We start from the raw sequence: 20,923 nt of genomic DNA, 5'->3' as shown, positions 1-20,923 counted from the left end.
GGAACGGTCGTCAAGGCGGGTTTATGTTGCCGCGAAAAGGTCAATGTCGCGCACGACATTATTAAATCATTATAAAGTCGTACATACGCTCAGCATGAGAAATGGTGTAGGATAATGTAAGAACTGAAGTCTTAGTTAAAGGAAACATTTGTTGTTTTTTTCTGTTTATGATTTTATCGATTTTTTTCTTAGAGTCTGCGCATCGTGTTCGGCTTTTGTTTTGCGATTTGGTGGGGGAAATGTCACACGCGCGGGGCAGTTGCTCACGTAAATGCTCGGGGCATGAGAGGTGTGAGGTCTCGGGGCTTTCAAATAAAAGAATTTAATATTATTATTATTCATAATCTTGTTCGAGTAGTCAATGACTATTTCAGGGAAAATGTATTGTGATTTGGGGATAATATATTTAAGCTTGGAGGGAAATGTTCTGTGAATTAGGGTAAAATGTAATGAGATTTTTAGGGAAAATGTAATGCGATTTGAAGAAAATGCCATGCGGTTTTGGGGGAAATTCAGTGCGATTTAAGGTAAGGTGTAATGCAATTTTTTGGGGGGGTAAATATAATGCGATTTGCGGAGAAATGTCATGCGATTTTTTTAATGCCACACACGCGTCCCTGGTCCGCTGGCATTGAGCAACGGGTTAGCCGGTGGATGGGGGGGGGGGGGGGTAGGGGGTGGCTTCTGAAATTGCTAACGTATGGATGGCGGGGGGAGGGGGGGGGATAATGGGCCTGGTGGCTGGGTGGTCTCGCGGCCGCGTTCTCTCTGTTATCGCCTTTCTCTCTCTCTCTCTCTCTCTCTCTCTCTCTCTCTCTCTCTCTCTCTCTCTCTCTCTCTCTCTCTCTCTCTCTCTCTCTCTCTCTCTCTCTCTCTCTCTCTCCCTCTCCCCCATCCACCCACCCACCGACCCACCCTCTTCTCCCTCTCTCCCTCTTTCCCATCCTCCCTCCCTCTCTCTTTTCGCCTCCATTCGCAAAGGCCTCGCCTGACCTCGCTTCGTCGGCGGCCGGGCCTCGTGGTCACGTGACTTACGGCCGGTTGCGTCACTCCCTGAGCGCGGCGGGGGTCGGGTCGGCGGCGGGGGTCGGGTCGGCGGCGGGGGTCGGGTCGGCGGCGGGGGTCGGGTCGGCGGCGCGATGCTTGTGGCCGGCGCACAGACGTGGTTTGGGCCGCTGCTAATTGGCGGGTCTCCTGCCCTCCGCCTTCCCCTTTGTGTCGCTGTGGCATTCGTAATTTGTCTCTGTTTCCTGGGTTTTCTCTCTTACTCTTTTCATCTCCTCTTTTTCTATCTTTTGCTTTCCTCTCCTGTCTCCGTTCTTTCCCCCTGTCTCCTTTCTCTCTTTTCATCTTCTCTATCCTCTTAACTCTTCTTTCTTTTCCTCTCCTCTTCTCTCTCTCTCCCTCCCTCCCTCCCTCCCTCCCTCCCTCCCTCCCTCCCTCCCTCCCTCTCTAATTTCTTCTTCCTCTCCCTCCGTCCCTCCCTCCTCTCCCTCCCTTACTCTTCCTAAACCTTTTCCTTCCCCTCTCCCCCTCTTCCTCTTCTTCCTCACTTCTCACCTCCTTTCTTCTCTCTTTTCTTGTTCCTTTGTCTCGTCATCCGCGCTGACGTTTCCTCCACCTTCTCCCTCGTTTCCCGCGCGAGAAAAGGGCATTTGATAACAGTGCGAGCGACACACGACGAGAGAGAAAACTATTGAAGCGAAAAAAAATCGAGAGCGAAAACAGAGAAAAACGACGAAGGAATGAGACACCGAATAGGAAAAGAGGAGTGATGATGATGATAATAATAATAATAATAATAAGCGGAATGTAGATGAACATCGCTCGTAGCATTGGTAAAACGTGCATCTCATCGAGCATCTGGCACCGCGTCCCACCAGCCCAGTGTCATGACTCCTAAACAGCTTCCAGATGTAGGATGCTGTCCTTCGGCTTTACCCTCATCCTTTATCCTCTACATCCTTCTCCTCCTCCTCCTTCTTCGATTTCTTCTTCTTCTTCTTCTTTTTCATGCTCTTATTGATCCTTTTCTGCTTCATCTTCTTCTTCTTCTTTATCCTCTTCTTCTTTATCCTCCTTTTCTTCTTTATACTTATCCTCCTCTTCTTCTTTACACTCTTCTTCTTCTTCTTCTTCTTCTTCTTCTTCTTCTTCTTTTTCTTCATCATCATCATCATCATCATAATCCTCTTGTTCCCCCATTTCCTCCTCCCTCCTTCGTACTTCCCTCCTTTCGCCCCAACTCCCGTTCCTTCACCTCCTCCCCTCCTCTTCCTTCTCCTCCTCCTCCTCGCTCCTCCTCCTCCTCCCCCTCCTCCTCTTCCCCCTCCTCCTCCTCCCCCTCCTCTCCTCCTCCTCCTCCTCCTCCTCCTCCTCCTCCACGTAGAAAAATGTAGAAATGAAATTGAATATCTTTCCGGCGCAAGAGACGTATCTGACCGGTTTCGATTATATCTTCGTCAGAAATACTTGACGCAGCGAGGACGTTCATTCTGACTCGTACTTTTCTTTATATACATTTGTCGCAATGAACGATGTTCCTTCTCTTCCATCTCCCTTCCCTCCGTATCCTCCATAGAAGGAAGAGAAGGAGGAGTAGAATTTGGAATAGGAAGAAGGAGGAGAAAGAGAAGAAGAAGAAGAAGAAGAAGAAGGGGAAAAGGAGGCAAGGATCAGGAAGAGAAAGAGCAAGAGAAAGATGAGGAGGAGGAGCAGGATGATGAAGACGTCGTGGCGGGCGTGCGGGCGTGCGGGCGTGGCGCGAAAGGAGTCCGGATTTATTTTCGTGGTGTAAAAGGCGGGGGTTTATTTATAGTTTTGTTTTGTTTTGTTTTGGCTTTCATGGTTGGTGTTTTGGGTTGTTTTACGTTATTCAGCTTTACGATAGAGTTAGTTTACAGATTATTTGTTATATATTATATCATATATATTATTATGATTTTATTATATATATATATATGTTATGTAATATGTAATATGTAATATAAATGTATATATAATATATGTAAATATATTATATATATATATATATATATATATATATATATATATATATATATATATATATATATATATATATATATAATAAGACGCATTCTCTGACAGGAAAGGATGAGGGTCGCTGTAAAGAGGTTAGGGGTTAAGGGTGGAGCGATGAATGATAACAAAGAAATAAGGAAGAAACGTGAAGAAAAAAGGGACAGAAAATCGGAAAAGAAAAGAGAACAGAACAAGAGTATTTGTATATCTTTATTTTTCTGTCTTTCTTGTCTTCCTAATGTATTCACTACTTTTAGTTTTTTTTTTTTTTTTTACTATTTTTTTCTGTCATTTCGTTATTTCCTTCTTTATTATTAGTCAGTCTTCTCTCTCTCTCTTTCCTCTCTCTCTCTCTCTCTCTCTCTCTCTCTCTCTCTCTCTCTCTCTCTCTCTCTCTCTCCTGTTATCCATTTTCTCCCTCGTCCTCTCTTTAAGCCTCTCTCTCCTTCTCCTTTGCACCCACATCCTTCCTCCTTTCTCTCCCTCCCCTTCCTCATCTTCCTCCTCTTTCCCATCTTTCCCTTGCCCTCTCTTCACTTCTTTTTTCTCCCCTTCCCTTCCCCCCCTCCCTTCTTCCTCCCCTTTTTCTTCTTCCTTCTTCCTCTTCGTCGATCCTTTCCTTCCTGTCTCTCCTTCCTCTGCCTCTATGTCCTCCCTCTCTCAGTCCATTCTTCTCCCTCACTTTCTTCCTGTCCCTTCCTCCTCCCTCTTCCTCCTGTCCCTTCCTCCTCCCTCTTCCTCGGCCTCTTCTCCTTTTCTCCTCTCCCCTTCCCTCTTCCTTCTTCCCAACCGTAACCCTCTCCCTCCCTCTTCCTTCCCCCTCCCCTCCCCATCCTTCTTCCTCACCGTTACCCCTCAATCTCATTTCCACTTCCCTCTTCCTCGCCCTCACCCTCCCTCGCCCTCGCCCTCACCCTCCCTCCTCACCCTCCCTCACCCTCCCCTCACCCTCCCTCACCCTCACCCTCCCTCACCCTCCCCACACACTCCCTCACCCTCCCTCACCCTCGCCCTCACCCTCCCTCACCCTCGCCCTCCCCCTCCCCTCCCCCTCCCTCATCCTCTCCAATATTTACGTAATCGTAAAGATATGAAACGCCGTTGACCCCTCGCCTCGACATCCTCACTGGATGCCGGGGTCACGAGGGTCACAGATATCGTGGGGTGACCTTCTGTTTTGGGGGTGGGGGGGGGGGAGGGGGGGAGGGGGTTAGAGAGATTCATTCGTCCGTTGAGATGGGAAGATTTTTTTTGCGTTGTTGGTCTTGTTATTATAAGATGCATTGTTGTTTTTGTTCATTTTGTTGTTGTTGTTGGTATTTCGTTGTTGTTTTAATTGTTATTGTTCGTATAATTGTTATTATTATTATCATTATTGTTACTGCTGTTGTTATTATCATTATTGTTACTGCTGTTGTTATTATTATTATTTGCATTTTCTTGTTAGTTATTTTTTTATTATTGTTATTGTTATCATCTTGCATTATTCCCTGTCTCCTTCTCTCTCTCTCTCTCTCTCTCTCTCTCTCTCTCTCTCTCTCTCTCTCTCTCCTCTCCTCTCTCTCTCTCTCTCTCTCCTTCTCTTCTCCTCTCCTCTCTCTTTCTCCCTCCCTCCCTCCCTCCCTCCTTCCCCCCTCCCCCCCTTTCCTTCTCTTCTCTCTCTTTCTCCCTCCCTCCCCCCTCTCCTTCTCTTCTCCTCTCCCTCTCAACCGCACGCACACCTTCGCAACCGCCAGCTGTCAGCCGCAAGATGGATGTCAGGCACTCGATCAGCGGCAGCGCTTTGCCTGACACCTGTCGTGCCTTTGGTGCTGCTGACGCCTCTCCTGACGGTTCGTTCAAGCGGGACGAGGGAGCTATGCGAGTCCCCCCCCTCCCCTTCCCTCCCCCTTCCCCCATTAGTCGTTTTCCCGTCTCTGCTATTCTGTTTATCATCTCTTCTGGATTGGCCTCCTCTCTTCTTCATTATCTCTGCTGGATTTCTCTCTCTCTCTCTTTCTCTTTCTCCCTCAGTCCTCTCCTTCCTTCCTTCAGTCCTCTTCTCTCTCTCTCCTTCCCCCCCTCTTCTATCTCTCTCTCTTTCTCCCTCCTTCCTCCTCTCTCCCTCTCCTCCCCTCCCCCTCTCCCCCCTCCCCTCCCTTCCCCCTCTTTTTTAAAGCCATCTGGTCTGGCTTTCTGGTCAGATTCCAATCAAGAAAAGGACGAGTTTGCTGCGTCATGTCATCAACGTCACAACGTAAATGGTGATGATGGGGAGGAGGAGCAGGAAGAGGAGGAGGATGGTGGTGATGATGATGAGGAGGAGAAGGAGGTGGAGGAAGACGACGAGGACGAGGATGGTGATGATATGCAGTGTGTGATGAAGAATGGGGAAAATGCGTGGACATTTTACACGCGTTTTGGTCGCTTGAGGCTCATCGAATAGGGGGAGGGAGAGGGGATGGGGAGAGAGGGCGAGATGGGGAAAGGGTGGGGAAAAGCCCAGGGAGAAAGAGGATGGGGGAGGGAGGGCGAGTGGGGAAAGGATGGGGGGGATTTGACTCGATAAAGAGAGGCGGTTTGAGTGAGTGGGGAGGGAGGGCGAAAGGGGTGGGCGGGGAAGGGAGGCCGGGAGAGAAGACGGGGAAAGAGTTGTTACAAGCTATCGTATTTCTTATCTCGTTTCCTGTGATAAGCTGGATTTCCTCTCTTGGCTCTGTCCTAAGAAAATCTTGTTTATTATTATTGTTATTATTACTGTTACTATTGTTTGTTATGTTTATTATTGTTAATATGTATATTAGTGTTATTATGTTTATTATTGCTATTATTATTGTTATTATTGTTGTTTTATCATTATATTATTACTACTACCACTACTACAATTGATATTAGTAGTAGTAGTTGTAGTAGCAGTACTGAAATCTGGTAAAATATCTCACTATTGTTGTAGTATCATCATCTGCATTATTATTATTATTATTATTAATATATTATATGATGGTGATGTAACAATATTGATTATTATTATTATATGATGATGATGACGATTTTTTTATTATTATTATTATTATTAGACCTTTCGGGAGAACACACTTGTTACATACACATGTCTATATGTAAATAGCATGTTAATGATATGATCATAACTCATTAAGAAAGCGTGTTGTTGCCTTCAGTCCGCTGACGAGGATAAGCAATAGTGACTTAGATTATACATCGAAGGGACGTAATGCCAGTGGCAGGTTTCCAATAGGTACGTGGTGGGCAGCACATACGAGTACTTGCGCGTAACGGAGGGGGGGGCGCAGACGGATAGATAGAGATAAGAGAGAGAGATAGAGAGATAAGAGAGATTGGTCGAGATAGGAGAGAGAGGGAGAGACAGGTAGGAGAGAGAGAGAAGAAAGAAATAGGAGAGAGTGAGAGAGAAGAGAGTGAGAGAGAAGAGAGTGAGAGAGAGAAGAAGAGAGAGAGAGAAGAAGAGAGAGAGAGAAGAAGAAGAGAGAGAGAGAGAGAGAGAGAGAGAGAGAGAGAAAAGCAAGAAGAAGAGACATAGAAAGAGAAAGATGAGAGAAAGAGACAGCGACATTAATTCCCGACCAGCACCCGGTCCTCCCAGAAGGGGGGGGGGGGGGAAGGGACATGACAAGCTTCGGTTGCCTCATTCTCATGGGGTTGGATCACCTCATGTTTCCTCATGAATCTGCAGGCGTAGAGATGCCATGCGGTTGGGGGAGGGAAGATTTATGTATTTATTAATTCTATGTATGTTATTTAGCTATGTTTTGTACCGAGTTAATTTGTTGCGACGGGAGAAGGGAGGAGGAGGGTCGGGTTTAGTCTCCTTGTGTTATGTAATGGTAGATATCGACCTTGGCTCGGTATTCGAATGGAGGAAAAGTATCTGTTATTTAAAAAGGGTTTTTACTTATTTAAGAAGTATTTATTATTTACGTTTATCTGTCTGTCTGCCTGTTATTTTTTACTTTTTTTCTCTTTCTCCTCTTATTTTCATTTATCTGTCCCCTTTTTCATCCACCATCTGTCGTTTCGTACCTCCTACTTCCCTTCCCTTGCTTCCTTCCTTCCCTGCCCTCCTTCCGTCCCTTCCTCCCACTCTCCCCCTCCCCCACCAGCGCCCCACCCTCTAACCCCTGCCTCCCTCCCCCCGCAGGTGGTGCAGCGCATCAAGGCGGTGAGCAACGAGACGCGCCTGCTGGTGCTGGACCCCGAGGCCGACAAGTACTACAAGGCCAAGAACATCGTGGTGCGCGGGAGCCAGAGCAACGTGATCACCAAGTCGTCGGTTCGAGCCCCGCCGTCCCCCCCGCCGCCCGAGCCGCCCGCGACCAACGGCCACCACCAGGACGACGCCGACGCCCGCTCCGTCAGCTCGGCCGCCTCGTCGTCCGCCGCCAGCGAGGCGTCCACGCAGCCGCAGGTGAGGCAGAGGGCGGCGTGAGGGCTTCTTGCTTGTTGGGTTGCTTGGGTTTGGTTTTTGAATGGTCGACGCAGCTACAGGTGAGATGCAAGTTTGGATGTGTGTCTGTGTGTTTTATTATTACTGTTATTGTTATTATTATTAGCTACAGGTGAGCAACAAGAGCGGTTTTTGTGTGTTTGTATGTTTTTTTATTATTGTCATTATTCCACGCAGCTACAGGTGAGACAGAAGTTTGTACGCGTGTTTTTGTGTTTTGCTATTATTGTTATTATTATTATTACCTACAGATGAGCCACAAGACTGTTTTTTTGTGTGTGTGTTTGTGTTCCATATTTTAATATTATTCAACGCAGCTACAGGTGAGGCAAATGATATGTAGTTGCGAGTTTGTGTGTTTTTTTGTGTTTGTTAGGATTGGGTGTGAAGATGATCCCTTATATATTTTTTGTGTTGTGTGTAGCGATGTGTTATTTGCTCACTTATGCAATATTTTCTCTTATTTGGTTTTATTGTTATGACTATTTTCATCCGATTTATATGCTTGTTTGTTTGTTTGCGAGTAAGCATGTGATATGAGTGATTCCTCTTCTAGTCATTGATTTTTTTTTTTTTTTCTTTGTTTTTTGGTTGGTATTTTGTTCATCTTTGAGTTGTTTCTGTAAACAGCGGCATGGATAATACCTTCCGTATAGTATTAATGAAGACAGAAAAATCGTATTATTTAAGTCGAAGGATCAGGCTGTTTAAATGAAGAAAAATAAAATAAAAAAATAAATAAAAATAAAAAATCTCTAGTTATCTTCTCGGTTCTGTATCTCCTTCCTTTGTCTCCTTATTTGTTTTTTTATGTCCTTTCTTTGCCGTTTCTTTGCCGCCTTTTTCAACTATTTCCTTCTTATCTTTTCTCTCATTTTCTCTTCCCATTATCTTATTGTTTTCTTATCTTTTATATTCGTGGTCTTTTTAGTTTTATTGTAAATATGTTCCTCTTTATTTTTCGTTTTCAATTTTTTTTTCTCATCTCCTTTTTTTCGGAAAACTTCATATAACTTTTAATTTCTCTAATTTTGTTTTTCTTTTTCTTTTTCTTCTTCCCGTCCTTTTTTCAGTATTATCGTTGCTCCTGCTGCCACGATATCTAATACCCGTTGTTGTTTATTTATTTATTTATTTTTTATTGTTGTTCCTGTCCTTCCACATGAATCGCCGTTTTCCTTCTTACTTTTGTTGGTCCCGATTTCGGAAGTGCGGGGCGCTGGGAGTTACGTCACTGGCGCCGAATTTCCTCCTGATTTCCCTCACGTGAAAAGGAGAAAAGGCTGAAGAGAAAGGGGTGAAGGAGAAGGGAAAGGGGTAGGGGGGGGGAGGGAGAAGGAAGGGGGAGGGGGATGGAGAGGAGCAGAGATAGGGAGAGGAAGGGAGGGAAGTAGAAAGCGAAAGATAAAGGTGTAGATAAAGAAGAGGAAGAAGAAGAGAACAGAGAGAGGAATTGAAGAGAAAGAGGAAGAAGACGATAAAGACAGAGAGAGAAAGAAGAAGAGAAAGGATAAGAAGAAGAAATGAAAGAGAGAGAGAAAGGTGAAAAGAGAGAATAGGAAGAAGAGAAAGTAAGAGAGAGAGAAAGAGAAAGAGAAAGAGGAAGAGGAGGAGAAAGAGAGGAATGTCAGTGGACTTGTTTGTGCATGACCGGTGCTGACGCGCAAGTGTTAGCGAACAGCCTCATAATTCGTCAGTCTGCCGATCCAGGAGGAGCAGGAGGCGGAGGAGAAGGAGCAGCAGGAGGAGGAGGGAGAGGAGAAAAAATAGGAAGAGGAAAGAAGCAGAAGGATTAGGAGGAGGGAGAGAAGGAGGATTAGGAGGGGCAGAAGAAGGAAGGGTGGAAGCAGTAGGCTGGGGAGGAGGAGGAGGAAGAGGAAGAAGGATACACACTTAAGATATGAAGAGACCATCATAATTAGTCTTTTCTTCTCTCTCTCTCTCTTTCTTTCTCTTTCTCTTTCTCTTTCTCTTGATGCATGAGTCAGAAACAGAGACTCCCTCACCGCAGACATTTTTTTTCACCACTCACTCGAACTATTTAACGGCCAGTCTGCTACATCACTATAGGTTGTAGTTTGCAAGAATGGCGTTGCAATTTGCAATATGAGGGCGATTCCGTTTCCCGTTATTGTTGCATTCCAGGTGTCCGTCTGTTGCTCGTGTGAGTTTTATGGTCCCTCGGAATTTCGCTGAATAGTTGTGATTTGCAATTGATGGTGATTCTGGGATCGAAGGCACGAGAGGCAGGGGACGGCGTGACACATTTACAGTTACGTGTGGGAAGAATGTGTCTTTAGAGTCTACTAGAGTTATTTTTACTGTCAGACTGTGGCCAGGCTGGGTCTTGCTTGTTTGTGGAAGAGTGCGTGCTATGGAGAGGTCTGTTTTGTGGATTGAGGAAGTAAAGGGGCGCTTCCTTTGTCTGTCTTTGTCTTTCTTTCTTCTCCATTCAGCTCAGCGTTTCTCTCTCTTTATTCTTTATTTCCACCCCTTTTCTTCTCTTTCCCCTCCCCTCTCCCTTTCCCCTCCCCTCCCCCTCTCCCTCGCCCTCTCTCGCCGGCTCCAGCTGCCGCACGGCCGATTCGCCGCCCTCCGCCGCCGCTGCGGCCGCACCTGCCGCACTGAGCGAGCGCACACCTGGACTTCGGGTCCGACCAGATGCCCAGGTCAGTCGGGCGGTGTTTACGTGCGGCCAGGTGCATGGCGTTCGCTAGCGCTCCGCATGGCGTCATTCACACGGGGCCGCGTGACGAGGCGTCGGGTCCCGCTGTGGCAGTTTGTCGCGGGAGAATATCGGCGCTGACGGGGGCGCGCGACGGGCGTTTCGCAAGTTTGTCGTCCCTGGGAGGCTGCGTGCCTAAGAGGGCGATTCATGTTACTGGAAGGAGATTGATCATTTTCGATATGATTTATATTTGCTGTTTTAATACCAAACTTTTTTTTTTTTTCTAAAAAAATGATCATTTGAAAATAGCAGAATGAAACTTGAATTTGGACGTCGCACCCAACTCAGTGCCACGGGACCAAACGCATAGAGCCACAGTGCCAAAATAATGAGCAGTGCCAGACGCAGTGAAGCCAAGGCAGCGAAACAGGAGCCGCCCGGCGACACGATTCGACTCCTGACGCAGGGGCGCGACCAGTGCGAGGGGGCTGGGGGGGGGGCGAACGCAATTCCCATCGCAAGGGTGTCGCTCTCTCTCTCTCCTCTCTCTCCTCTCTCTCCTCCTCTCTCTCTCTCTCTCTCTCCTCTCTCTCTCTCTCTCCTCTCTCTCTCTCTCTCTCTCTCTCTCCTCTCTCTCTCTCTCCTCTCTCTCCTCTCTCTCTCTCTCTCTCTCTCTCTCTCTCCTCTCTCTCTCTCTCTCTCCTTCCCTCTCTCTTTCCCTCTCTCTTTCTCTCCTTCCCTCTCTCTTTCCCTCTCTCTCTCTCTCCTTCCCTCCCTCCCTCCCTCCCATTGTACCTGGCCCTCCTACCCTCCCACCCTCACCCCCGCCCCACTCCCCATCGTGGCACCCGGCCCTCCTTCCCCCTCTACCCCATATCCTTCACCCCCCCCCCCCCCCGCCGCGAGCCGTCGTTGCCACACGCTTGACCAGCGGCTGTTGCAACCGCTTGCGTTGCGTTGTTGCGCGGTCTCTTGCTTGCCTCTTGAATGCCTTTTGCCGGCCTCTAGGCGTCTCCTCTCTACGTCCTCTTCTTTCTTTCTTTATCTCCTCGTTTATTTGCTGTTTTTCTCGCTCTCATTCCGAGCGTGGGCATCGCCGCGCTTGTCTCTTTATCTCGCCCGAGCGCGCGTGCACACAGACACACGCACACCACCACCACCAACAACAATGACAACAACAACAAAACGTAACAACACACGCGCGTGCCTTTGTTAAAGCAGTTAAAGCCTCCGACGGCGATCTGCGCACGTGGGCGTTTGGCGGGTTTTTCGCCCACCGACTTTCACTGTTCAATTAAAAGTGGGCGGGACACAGAAGGCGACGCGATAGCACCCTTGGATGGCCGGAGCTGCCACCTCTCTATCTCGTTTGTATTGTCTATCTGTCGGTCTGTCTATTTCTCTCTCTCTCCCTCTCCCTCTCCATCTCCCTCTGCCTCTCTCCCTCTCCTTTTGCCTCCCTCCCTCTCCCTCTCTCTCTTTGCCTTCCATTCTCCCTCCCTCTCTCCCTCCCTCTCCCTTTGCCTCCCCCCCCCCCCCCGCCTCTACCTGCTGCGTGTTTTTGTATAAAGATGTCACTTGTCTCTTGACCTCATTCTCCCCGTTGGAATTGGTCAATTGGGGTTTCGTCGTGTGACTTCTCGGGTCCGATCTAAGGAAAATGAGTAAGATTTTGATATTTTTTGCGATATTTCTTTATATATAGATACAGGCAGATAGATATTGTGTGTGTGTGGTGTTTTGTGTGATATTTCTTTATTTTGTTTCTCTTTCTCGTGGTTGCCTCAAGGAGCGAGGTTAAATTGCGCAGAAAATATAGCAATAACGCGAAGAAGTGCCATTCTTTTCTCGAGACAGTCTTCTTCCAAATCGGCCGGCGACGAAAAACGAAGGTCGGGAGATTCGTCGGCGATAAAACGGAGGAATAGACAAAAGAAAAGTTAACCTTCCTCGTTTTTTTTTTTTGTCTTGCTTCGTCTTTCTCCATCTCTCTCTCTCTCTCTCTCTCTCTCTCTCTCTCTCTCTCTCTCTCTCTCTCTTCCTCCCTTCCTTCCTTCCTTCCTTCCTAATTCCCCTTTCCATCCCTTCCTCCCTCCTTCCCTTCCTCTCTCTTTCCATCCCTTCCTCCCTCCTTCCCTTCCTCCTGCCTTCCCTCATCTCCTCCCTCTCCTCCTGCCCCCCTTTTCCCCGCCTCTCGCAAGACCTTCGTGGCGGCGGCGGCGGCGGAGCATTCCTTCGGGGGACATTTACGTGCCGTCGCCCTGGCCTCCGCCGGGTTTTGCTCCCTTTGCGAGTGGACTGGGGGAAGGGGGGAGAGGGAGGGGGAAGGGGAAAGGGGGAGAGGGAGGGGGAGGGGGAAGGGGGAGCAGCGGCGCCCGGGGGAGAAAGTGGGACATGGGAACCTCCTCGAGAAATGGCACGGGGATAAAACAGGGCGGTTGATTTTGAAGAAATCGATCAATAAGGAGAAGATCGAATATTGGGGGAAAATAGATTGCGATGTGGATGAAGAGGATATTTATTTTATTTTATTTTGGGGGAAGAGGGGAGGGGGGAGAAAGATGACATAAAGCAAGACGTGGGGACGAAAGCAAGGGAAAGAATAGATGACGTTGGATGGAATGCTAATCGAAGGCGTAAGAAAAAGCGATGAAAACAGATGGATATTTTACACAACAGGAAAGAGGTACGGCATCGCCCCCCCCCCAATCCTACAGTTCTACGATAGCAAAGAACAAAGAAGAACAGTGAAAGAACAAGAGACGCCAGGACGAAGGTGTGGGAGCGCGAAGGGCGAAGGGAACAGGTGTTGTCAGCAGGACAGGTGCTTGGACACGTGTTGTCAGGGTCAGGTCGAGTGACTCACCTGTGGGAGGAGGGGGAGGGTGTAAGGAAGATGATGAAGGGGGGAAGAGGCTAGGGGGGAGGGGGTAAGGAAGAGAACGAGAGGGACGGGAAAGGGGAGGGAAGAGAATGGAGGGAGGGGGTTAAGGAGGAAGCTGGAGGGGGAGGGGGAGGGGGAGACTAGGAGGGGAGGGGGAAAGAAAAGGAGTGAGAAGATAGGAAGAGGCTCGAGGGCAGGACTTGAGGAGGAGGGGGAGGGGGGAGGGGATCACCCTCAGGGAGGTTTATCTGCTGCCTAAGTGGGGCATCTACTAAAGTGATAATTGTGTGTGGTTTAACTGTGCTTGCTGCTTGATGAGCATGCTTGTTTTAATTATCGATAATTATGCGTACGTTTGGGTTGTGATGTCGCTGGAGCGGAGGTGCGAGTTAGCCTCCTAATTAGGACGTTATTGATACGCTGAGCATGCTCCTGCGAAGGACCCTCCCGCTCTCTGGGTGACATCTGCAAGGGCGCGTCATAATTCGCTCTGCTCCCTCCCCCCCCCCCCCCACATTCGCTCTCTTTACCTCTTCCCTTTCCCGCTCCTCTCCCCCCTCCCCTCATTATCGTTTCCTATATAGGTGGTTTGGTAATAAAATGGAGACCAAGTTTTGCTTTTGACCCAAATATATTTGTTTTTTCTTTTATATATATATTCCCTTTTCCCATCCCTCTTTTCCTACCTATTTCTCCCTTCCCCCCCCCCTCTTTCTCTCTTCCATCCCCCCCTCTCTATCTTTCTCTCTTCTTCTCCCCCCTTCCTTATCTACTTATCTCTTGCACGTTCTTTCTCCTCTTTCTCTTTTTCCCTCTCTCCCTTTCCAACAGCCGCCTGTTCCCTTCCATCTCCTCCTCCTCCTCCCCTCCTCCTCCTCCTCCATCCCTCCCCCCCTACCCATATCCCTCCCCTTCCCCCCTCCCCCTACCCAGCACTCTTGTTCTCTCATATAAACAACGTATTCATTTACTGTTTTCTATTTTTAGAAACGCGTTTTTATTTGTCGTTTGATACACACTACCGCGCATTGTTAATTCTCCATGTAGAGTTAAAGGTGCCACTTGCCAGTTCTTGTAAATACAGCGGATATATGCATACACGAGTGCGGATTCACCTTGTCCGGATTGGATGCATCAACGAACGAACATTTCCAATTCTGTATATAAATGTATATTTATCTATCTTTCTATATATCTATCTATATATATATATTTCATTATTATTATTAATATTATTTATCCATCTATTCGTCACCCGATAGCGCATTTATCTCTATTCATCATCCATGAATGCATCAGCCTCCCGATCACTTCTTCATCGCTTCGCCAATTCATTTGCTTAGAACCAATCAATGACGTCACAGGGTTGATATGAATGGTGTCGATTTTGTCGTTTTTCGTTCGTTTCTTTGTCTTTTATTCGTATCCTTATTCTAGTTTCGGACATTTTCCCTCTTTTTTTATATTGTTTTATTATTTTTAACTATTGTTTTTGTTTTGGAATTATTGTTGTGGTCGTTATTATTGTTGCTAGTAGGAATAGTAATTGTTATTGTTTTTTATCATTATTATTATAGTAGTATTGTTTTAGATTTTGCCTAGCGATTGTGTAGAGACATGCCTCGTTTAGAAGCAGTGTCAAAAGATAGGAGAGAGATAGAAAAAGAGAAAGGAGAAAAGGGAGGAGAAGAGAGAAAAAGGAGAAAGAAGAGAGAGAGAGGGAGGTGGGGGGAGGAGGGAGAAAGGGAGAACGAGAGAGGGAAAGGGGAGAGCGAGAGCGAGAGAGACGGGCTACGTGCGTATTGAAGGTTCTCCAGCCCGCTGTCGGACCTGGCGCTGGCGACCTGCATTATCTCTGGTTTCCGGTACGCGTGTGGCTGCCTGTGTCCCCTCTCCCCCCTCTCCCCCTCCCATGTTCTCTCCCTCTTCTCCCTTCCCTCTTCCTCACCCACTGCCTCTGCCCTCCCCTTCCCATCTTTCTCTCCCTCTCCTCGTCTCCCCCTTTCCTTCACATCCTCCTCCTCCTATCCCCTTCACTCCCCCCTTCCCCTCCCCCCCTCTTCCTCCCTAATAAGGCAGCGCTCTGGCTGGCTTTTGGCAACTCTTATCGCAATGGCGTTGGTAATGCTGACGTTTACGCTACTACTGCCATTATTCATTTTGTAACGTTTTTTTTTTTTGTTTGTTTGCTTGCTGTTGTTGAAGAGAGCGTAATGAGCGTATACTTTTTTTCTCGTATGGCGAAGTTTTTTACTCTGGTTTATTCTGTGTTGCTCGTGCCCCGCCATTTTTCATGGGCCGTAAACAGTGGTCGCGATTCGGTAAACAAAATACTGTATTCGTCGCAACAGGACTTTTATTTAATGATAGAAGTGTCGTTACCATTTTTTTTTAATTCTTTTGTCATCTTTTATATTTTTCTTTTTTTTTTTTTTTATTTTTTTTTTCTATTAATGAAAACAAAAAATGAGGCGTTACCATTTTTTTTTTATTCTTTTGTCGTTATTCTTTTTTGTTTTACTTTTTTATGTTCTTTTACTGTTCACTGAATCTCGTTCGCTCGTTCGAATCGGTCGGTTAGGTGATCAAAGCCAACACATGGCCTCCATACACCAACAGCACGCTGAGGAAGAGCCTTGAAGAGGTGGGTCGGTGGGCTGGTGGGTCGGTGGGTCAGTTGGATTACAGCGAACATTTGGGATTACATACTCTGGTGGAGGAGTGTGGGCGGAGTCCACATGGCTGGCGCGCCTAAAGGTTGGGGAAGGGATTTTCGACCTTACGGTCTGTCTGGAGAGGCGGCAAAAGAGTTCAACATCTGTCGCTACTACACATGTTCGTAAGCTGGTGCGGGTGAGTCATCAACACCTGTGGCACTGGCACTGGTGGATGCGGTGCCGTGTTTCTGCTCCACGCCTTGGGAGAGGGACGATTTTGAAAGGGTTTTGCTATAGGGAGATAGATAGACGGGTCGAAGAAAAGATATTGTGTGCGTGAGAAAGAGACAGATGAGAGAGAGAGAGAGAGAGAGAGAGAGAGAGAGAGAGAGAGAGAGAGAGGGAGAGAGCTTGTGTGTGTGTGTGTGTGTGTGTGCTGTATAAATATAATCTTTTGTTGTTCATTTGAAATTGCATAACAGAAGCGGAGGAGGTGAGGGAGTAGGTGCCAATTATGTTTCTGTATTGTTGTTGTTCGTCTTTCGTAAAAATAAAAACTATAAATCGGTAATTCCAGCGAGAGAGAAAAAAACAAGCTCTCTCGCCAGCATCGCACGAAACTAGGCAAGGTAAAGGGGAGGCCATGACTCTAGCGACAGGGGAGGGCCAAAACAGGGTAGAAGAGAGGGGAGGGGAAGGGGAGGGAGGGGAAAGGAGAGCAACGGTCCATACCTACATATATGCAAACTCCGTCCCGACTCCTCTTCCAAGGCAGATGTTAAACAGCTGTGTGATTTCGATGATCCCTGTGTTAACAGCTGCTCAGGGACCACGTGCGGGAGAGACACCAGAAAGGGGAAGGAGACACCTGTAGACGGCCGGTGTGGACGCTAGGGAAGGCCAAAGGTGGGGAGAGAGAAAGGGGAGAAAGACGGAATAGAGGGGGGAGAGGCGGGAGGGGGAAGAGAAGAGAGGGAGAGAGAGAGACGGAGGAAGAAGCGAGAGGAAGGGAGAGAGAAGGGGGAAGAGGCTAGAAGAGGAAGAGATGAGGGAGGTAGTAGAGGGGAGATGATGATAATAATGATGATGACAATGATAATGATGATAATCATAATAAGGATGCTGATAATAATAGCAAGTAATGTTGCAAATGATAATGATCATGATACTACTACTTCTAATAATGATAATGACGATAACAAAGATTATTTCGTAAAATTACCGTAAATAAGTAAATAAGGAAAACTTACTAGAAGGAGCAAGGGAACAAAAGAACAGACAATAACAACGAAAACAACAACAAAAGCGAGAATATCAACCCCACAATTTTGGGCCACCAGTCGCCTCCTCCGCTTCCCTCGCCTGGCCTACTGACGGCGAGTTGAGGGGGAGGGGGGAGGCCGGAAGTGGTGATGGTTCCGCACGTGTAGCCGCCATAGTAGCAGCAGTAGTAGTAGTTGTAGTAGAAGCGGTAGTGAGATTCTATAGATCGTTGGGATCTGAACCGCAACTCAAGGTTGGGTCTTCTGCGGCCTCGCTTGGGCTCCGGCTGCGGGGTCTGTCCATCTATCTATCCATCTATCTATCTATCTATAATGTCAGTCTCTTCTAGGGATGTGGTACGGTTTGGCTCGGCCGGTTGTTTTTTGTTATATAATGCCGTACGTGTTATTGGGGGCGGGGAGGGGGGGGGGGGGTAATTCAGTTACTCTTGGTGTGATGGTATGAGGAGAGTTTTCGCTTGTGTGATGGAGTGAGTTCTCGCTGGTATGATGTGAAGGAATATTCTTGGGCGTTAGGCTGGTATTATATACATATCAGTGCGATATATATATATATATATATATATATATATATATATATATATATATATATATATATATATATTAACAGATCTCCTTTCTTTTAATTCGTACTTTTAATGCGTTATTTGAAGGATATATTTTTTCTCTATGAATCTGTATATCAATTTATTTCCTCTCTGTCTACCTCTTTCTTCTCTCTTTATCTGTCTACCTCTTTCTTCTCTCTCTCTCTTCTGTCTACCTATTTATCTATATATCTATCTACCTCCCCTCCCTCCCTCTCCTCTTCCCTTCCGCCCCATCCTCCCCTCCTTTCACCATACACCCCTCCTCCCCTTCCTTCCACCCCTCCCCCCCCTCCTCTCCACCCCTCCCTATTACCCCTTCCTCTCCCCTCTCCCCTTCCCTCTCCTCTCCCCTCTACCCCCTCTCCCTTCGTCTCCGCCTCCCCTCCCCTCTCCCCCTCCTCCCCTCCCCTCTCCCCCTCCTCTCCCCCCCCTCCCCTCCCAAGAAACCTCCCTCGCCCCCCCCCCCCCCCACCATCGGTCCATGTCGGGGGGCATGTCATTTAGCGCAACGATGGCTGCCGCGCCGAGGCCCAAGTCATCGAGTCATCGAGTCATCGCCGCCACACTCGCGCACCTGTTTTTGCGGACGTCGACGACTCGGGAACCGGACGCAGGGAGGCACGTTGCAGCGGTCAAGGGGGGCGGACGTTGCAAAGATTAGGGGGGGAAGGGGAGGGATGTTGGTATTTTTAGGTTCGCCGTCAACTTGAGGTGAAGTTTTAGGTGTGGTTGTAGTGTTACTGTCGTATTCTGAAGTCATGTTCGCCATTATTACTATCAATATCATTATCGTCATCATCATTATCATCGTCATTATCATCATCATCACCGTCACCATCACCCTCAATATCACCATCGTCACCACCACCGCCATTACAATCATCACTATCACGTTTAAAGCATTAATTCCAAGGACTAAGTTTGAAGCCACGCGAGCACTGAGAAACACGGTCCCAAGAATACGGTTTAAATAGAGAAATTCTTGGTTAAAAACGTCTAATTCCGTCTAATAAAAGTCGAGATCCGTCGAACCCGATTTGAGAATGACTTTATTGGGGTTTTATTACATTTTATCGTTATTTACCTTTTTATTGAAGTATTTGCGTATTGCTTGTCGTTTTTATTTTATCGTGTATTATATTTTTCTTTTCTTCTCGTTTTCTTTACCTTTCATTATATTTGTCTTGTTGCTATCGTGGTTTTATCTCATATAATGCCTCACTTATTATGATTATTTATTCATGTTAGGGTATTCAAGTTCCACATTTTTGGTACGCCATTCAGTTCAGGTTTTGTGGCCTACTTTGGCGAGAGGTTTATGCTGCTCTTATCAGTTGAACATAAATTCCATCGTGTTATCAGCTGATGACGATATAACGCGAGGCTTTGGCAATTGTGACTGCCTGTGTTATTGTCTTGCCCTCGCTCCATATTTCTCTCTCTCTCTCTCTCTCTCTCTCTCTCTCTCTCTCTTTCTCTCTCTCTCTCTCTCTCTCTCTCTCTCTCTCTCTCTCTCTCTCTCTCTCTCTCTCTCGTCTCTCTCTCTCCTCTCCTCTCTCTCTCTCTCTCCTCTCACTTTTTCTCTCTTCTCTCTCTCCTCTCTCTCTTTCTCTCTTCTCTTCTCTCTCTCTCTCTCTCTCCTCTCTCTCTCTCTCCTCTCTCTCTCTCTCTCTCTCATTTTCACTCTCTCTTTCGCTCTCTCTCTTTCATTCTCTCTCTTTCATTCTCCTCTTCCTTCTTTTCCTCGTCTTTCATTAGTTTTTCTCTTCCTCTCTGTTTTCCTTCTTACCCCCCCCCCCTAATAACAACAACAACATACAGTCACCGAATTGTATCGAGGATGTTTACAAAATCAAATGCACTCCCTCTCCTTCCCCTTCCCCAACCCCTTCCCCATCCCCCTCCCCTTCCCCTTCCCCAACCCCTTCCCCTTCCCCTCGTCTCTCATAAAGTACCTCTAATTCCCCCTCCCCCTTCACTTCCCCTTCCCCTCGTTATACTGTATCTCTCCTTCACTTCCATTCCATTCTCTCCCCCTTTTCCCCATCTCTCTCTCACCTTCCCTTCCCCCTCCCCCTCCCCCATGCATGCCCCGTACTAGCTATCACTTTCTCAACACGCCCCCTCACTCACCCCCTCTCCCTCCCCCTCACCCTCCCCCTCCCCCTCACCCCTCACTCCACCCCATTCCCCTCTTACTCATTTTTTTTACATTATTTGGTACTCTATCGAATTCTGTCTATCATTACCCAAAGGCAATAGCACAGTGGTTGCTAGAAAACCACACAATTCATGCTCGAATGACGAATAAGCACACTCACTTACATACTCACTCACTCACACACTCACACTCACTCACTCACTCACTCACTCACTCACTCACTCACCACACACACACACCACACACATACACATACACACACACACACACACACACACACACACACACACACACACACACACACACACACACACACACACACACACACACACACACACACACACACACACACACCCGAGTATGTAACCTCAAAAGCATGATAGCCGCTGTTAGCAACACCGCTCTATATAAATCGGAATGATAAGCAGCGAGGGAGCTTTGGGTTCATTGCTGATTGTTATTGTTGTCCGAAATCTATCACTGATTTATTGTTTTAATAAAAACCGGGAGTTTATGTCCGGTTTAGATCATATACTGTTAAAAAAAAAGGATTTATGTGTAGTTAGGATGTTTTTTGTTTTTTTGAGAAAAAAGAAAAGGTTTTGTGTTTCGGTCAAGGATGTTCGCGTTGGTATTCTTGGTATATAAAAATGGTAGATTAATTATGGTTTTCACTCGTAGCTGAGATAATTTGTCAAAGGTTTCGCTCGAGCTGGCACAGGCCTGGCGACACGTCCGGGTTTTCTTTGTTTATTTATTTATTTGTGTTTCTCTGTCTTTTAATGAAAGGCGACTGCGTGTATCTTTTTGGTTCTGGTTCTCTCTCTCTCTCTCTCTCTCTCTCTCTCTCTCTCTCTCTCTCTCTCTCTCTCTCTCTCTCTCTCTCTCTCTCTCTCTCTCTCTCTCTCTCTCTCTCTCCCCCTCTCCCTCTCCCTCTCTCCTTCTTCTTTTTCTTCTTCTCCCTCTCTCCCTCTCCCTCTCCCTCTCTCTACACAGAAGCCGAAGCGCTTTTCCGGGCAGCGTCCGTCCTGCGCGGCGCCGCGGCCTCGCAAATGACTCGAAGAATCTCGTCGTGCAGATGACGCCGTGCCCAGTGTTGCCATTTCCGCGGGAGTCGGCGTCTGTGGTCGTCATCGTCGTCTTAGTCGTGCCGCTAAAGTCGTTGTTCCTATCTCA

General features: G+C 47.2%; 1 protein-coding gene across 1 annotated transcript in view; it reads left to right on the top strand.

The window, feature by feature from the left end:
- Positions 1 to 20,923, top strand: part of LOC119583471 (Na(+)/H(+) exchange regulatory cofactor NHE-RF1-like) — a 78,802-nt gene that overhangs the window by 18,709 nt on the left and 39,170 nt on the right. The window contains exon 2 of the mRNA XM_037931970.1: positions 7,199 to 7,465. Coding sequence (XP_037787898.1) covers positions 7,199 to 7,465 — 267 coding nt within the window. The remainder of the gene's footprint in view (positions 1 to 7,198; positions 7,466 to 20,923) is intronic.

This window comes from Penaeus monodon, chromosome 17 (assembly GCF_015228065.2).
Source record: "Penaeus monodon isolate SGIC_2016 chromosome 17, NSTDA_Pmon_1, whole genome shotgun sequence".
Taxonomy (NCBI): Eukaryota; Metazoa; Arthropoda; class Malacostraca; order Decapoda; family Penaeidae; genus Penaeus; species Penaeus monodon.
Note: the sequence above shows the minus strand (reverse complement) of the source record. Positions and strands in the feature narration are given on the sequence as shown.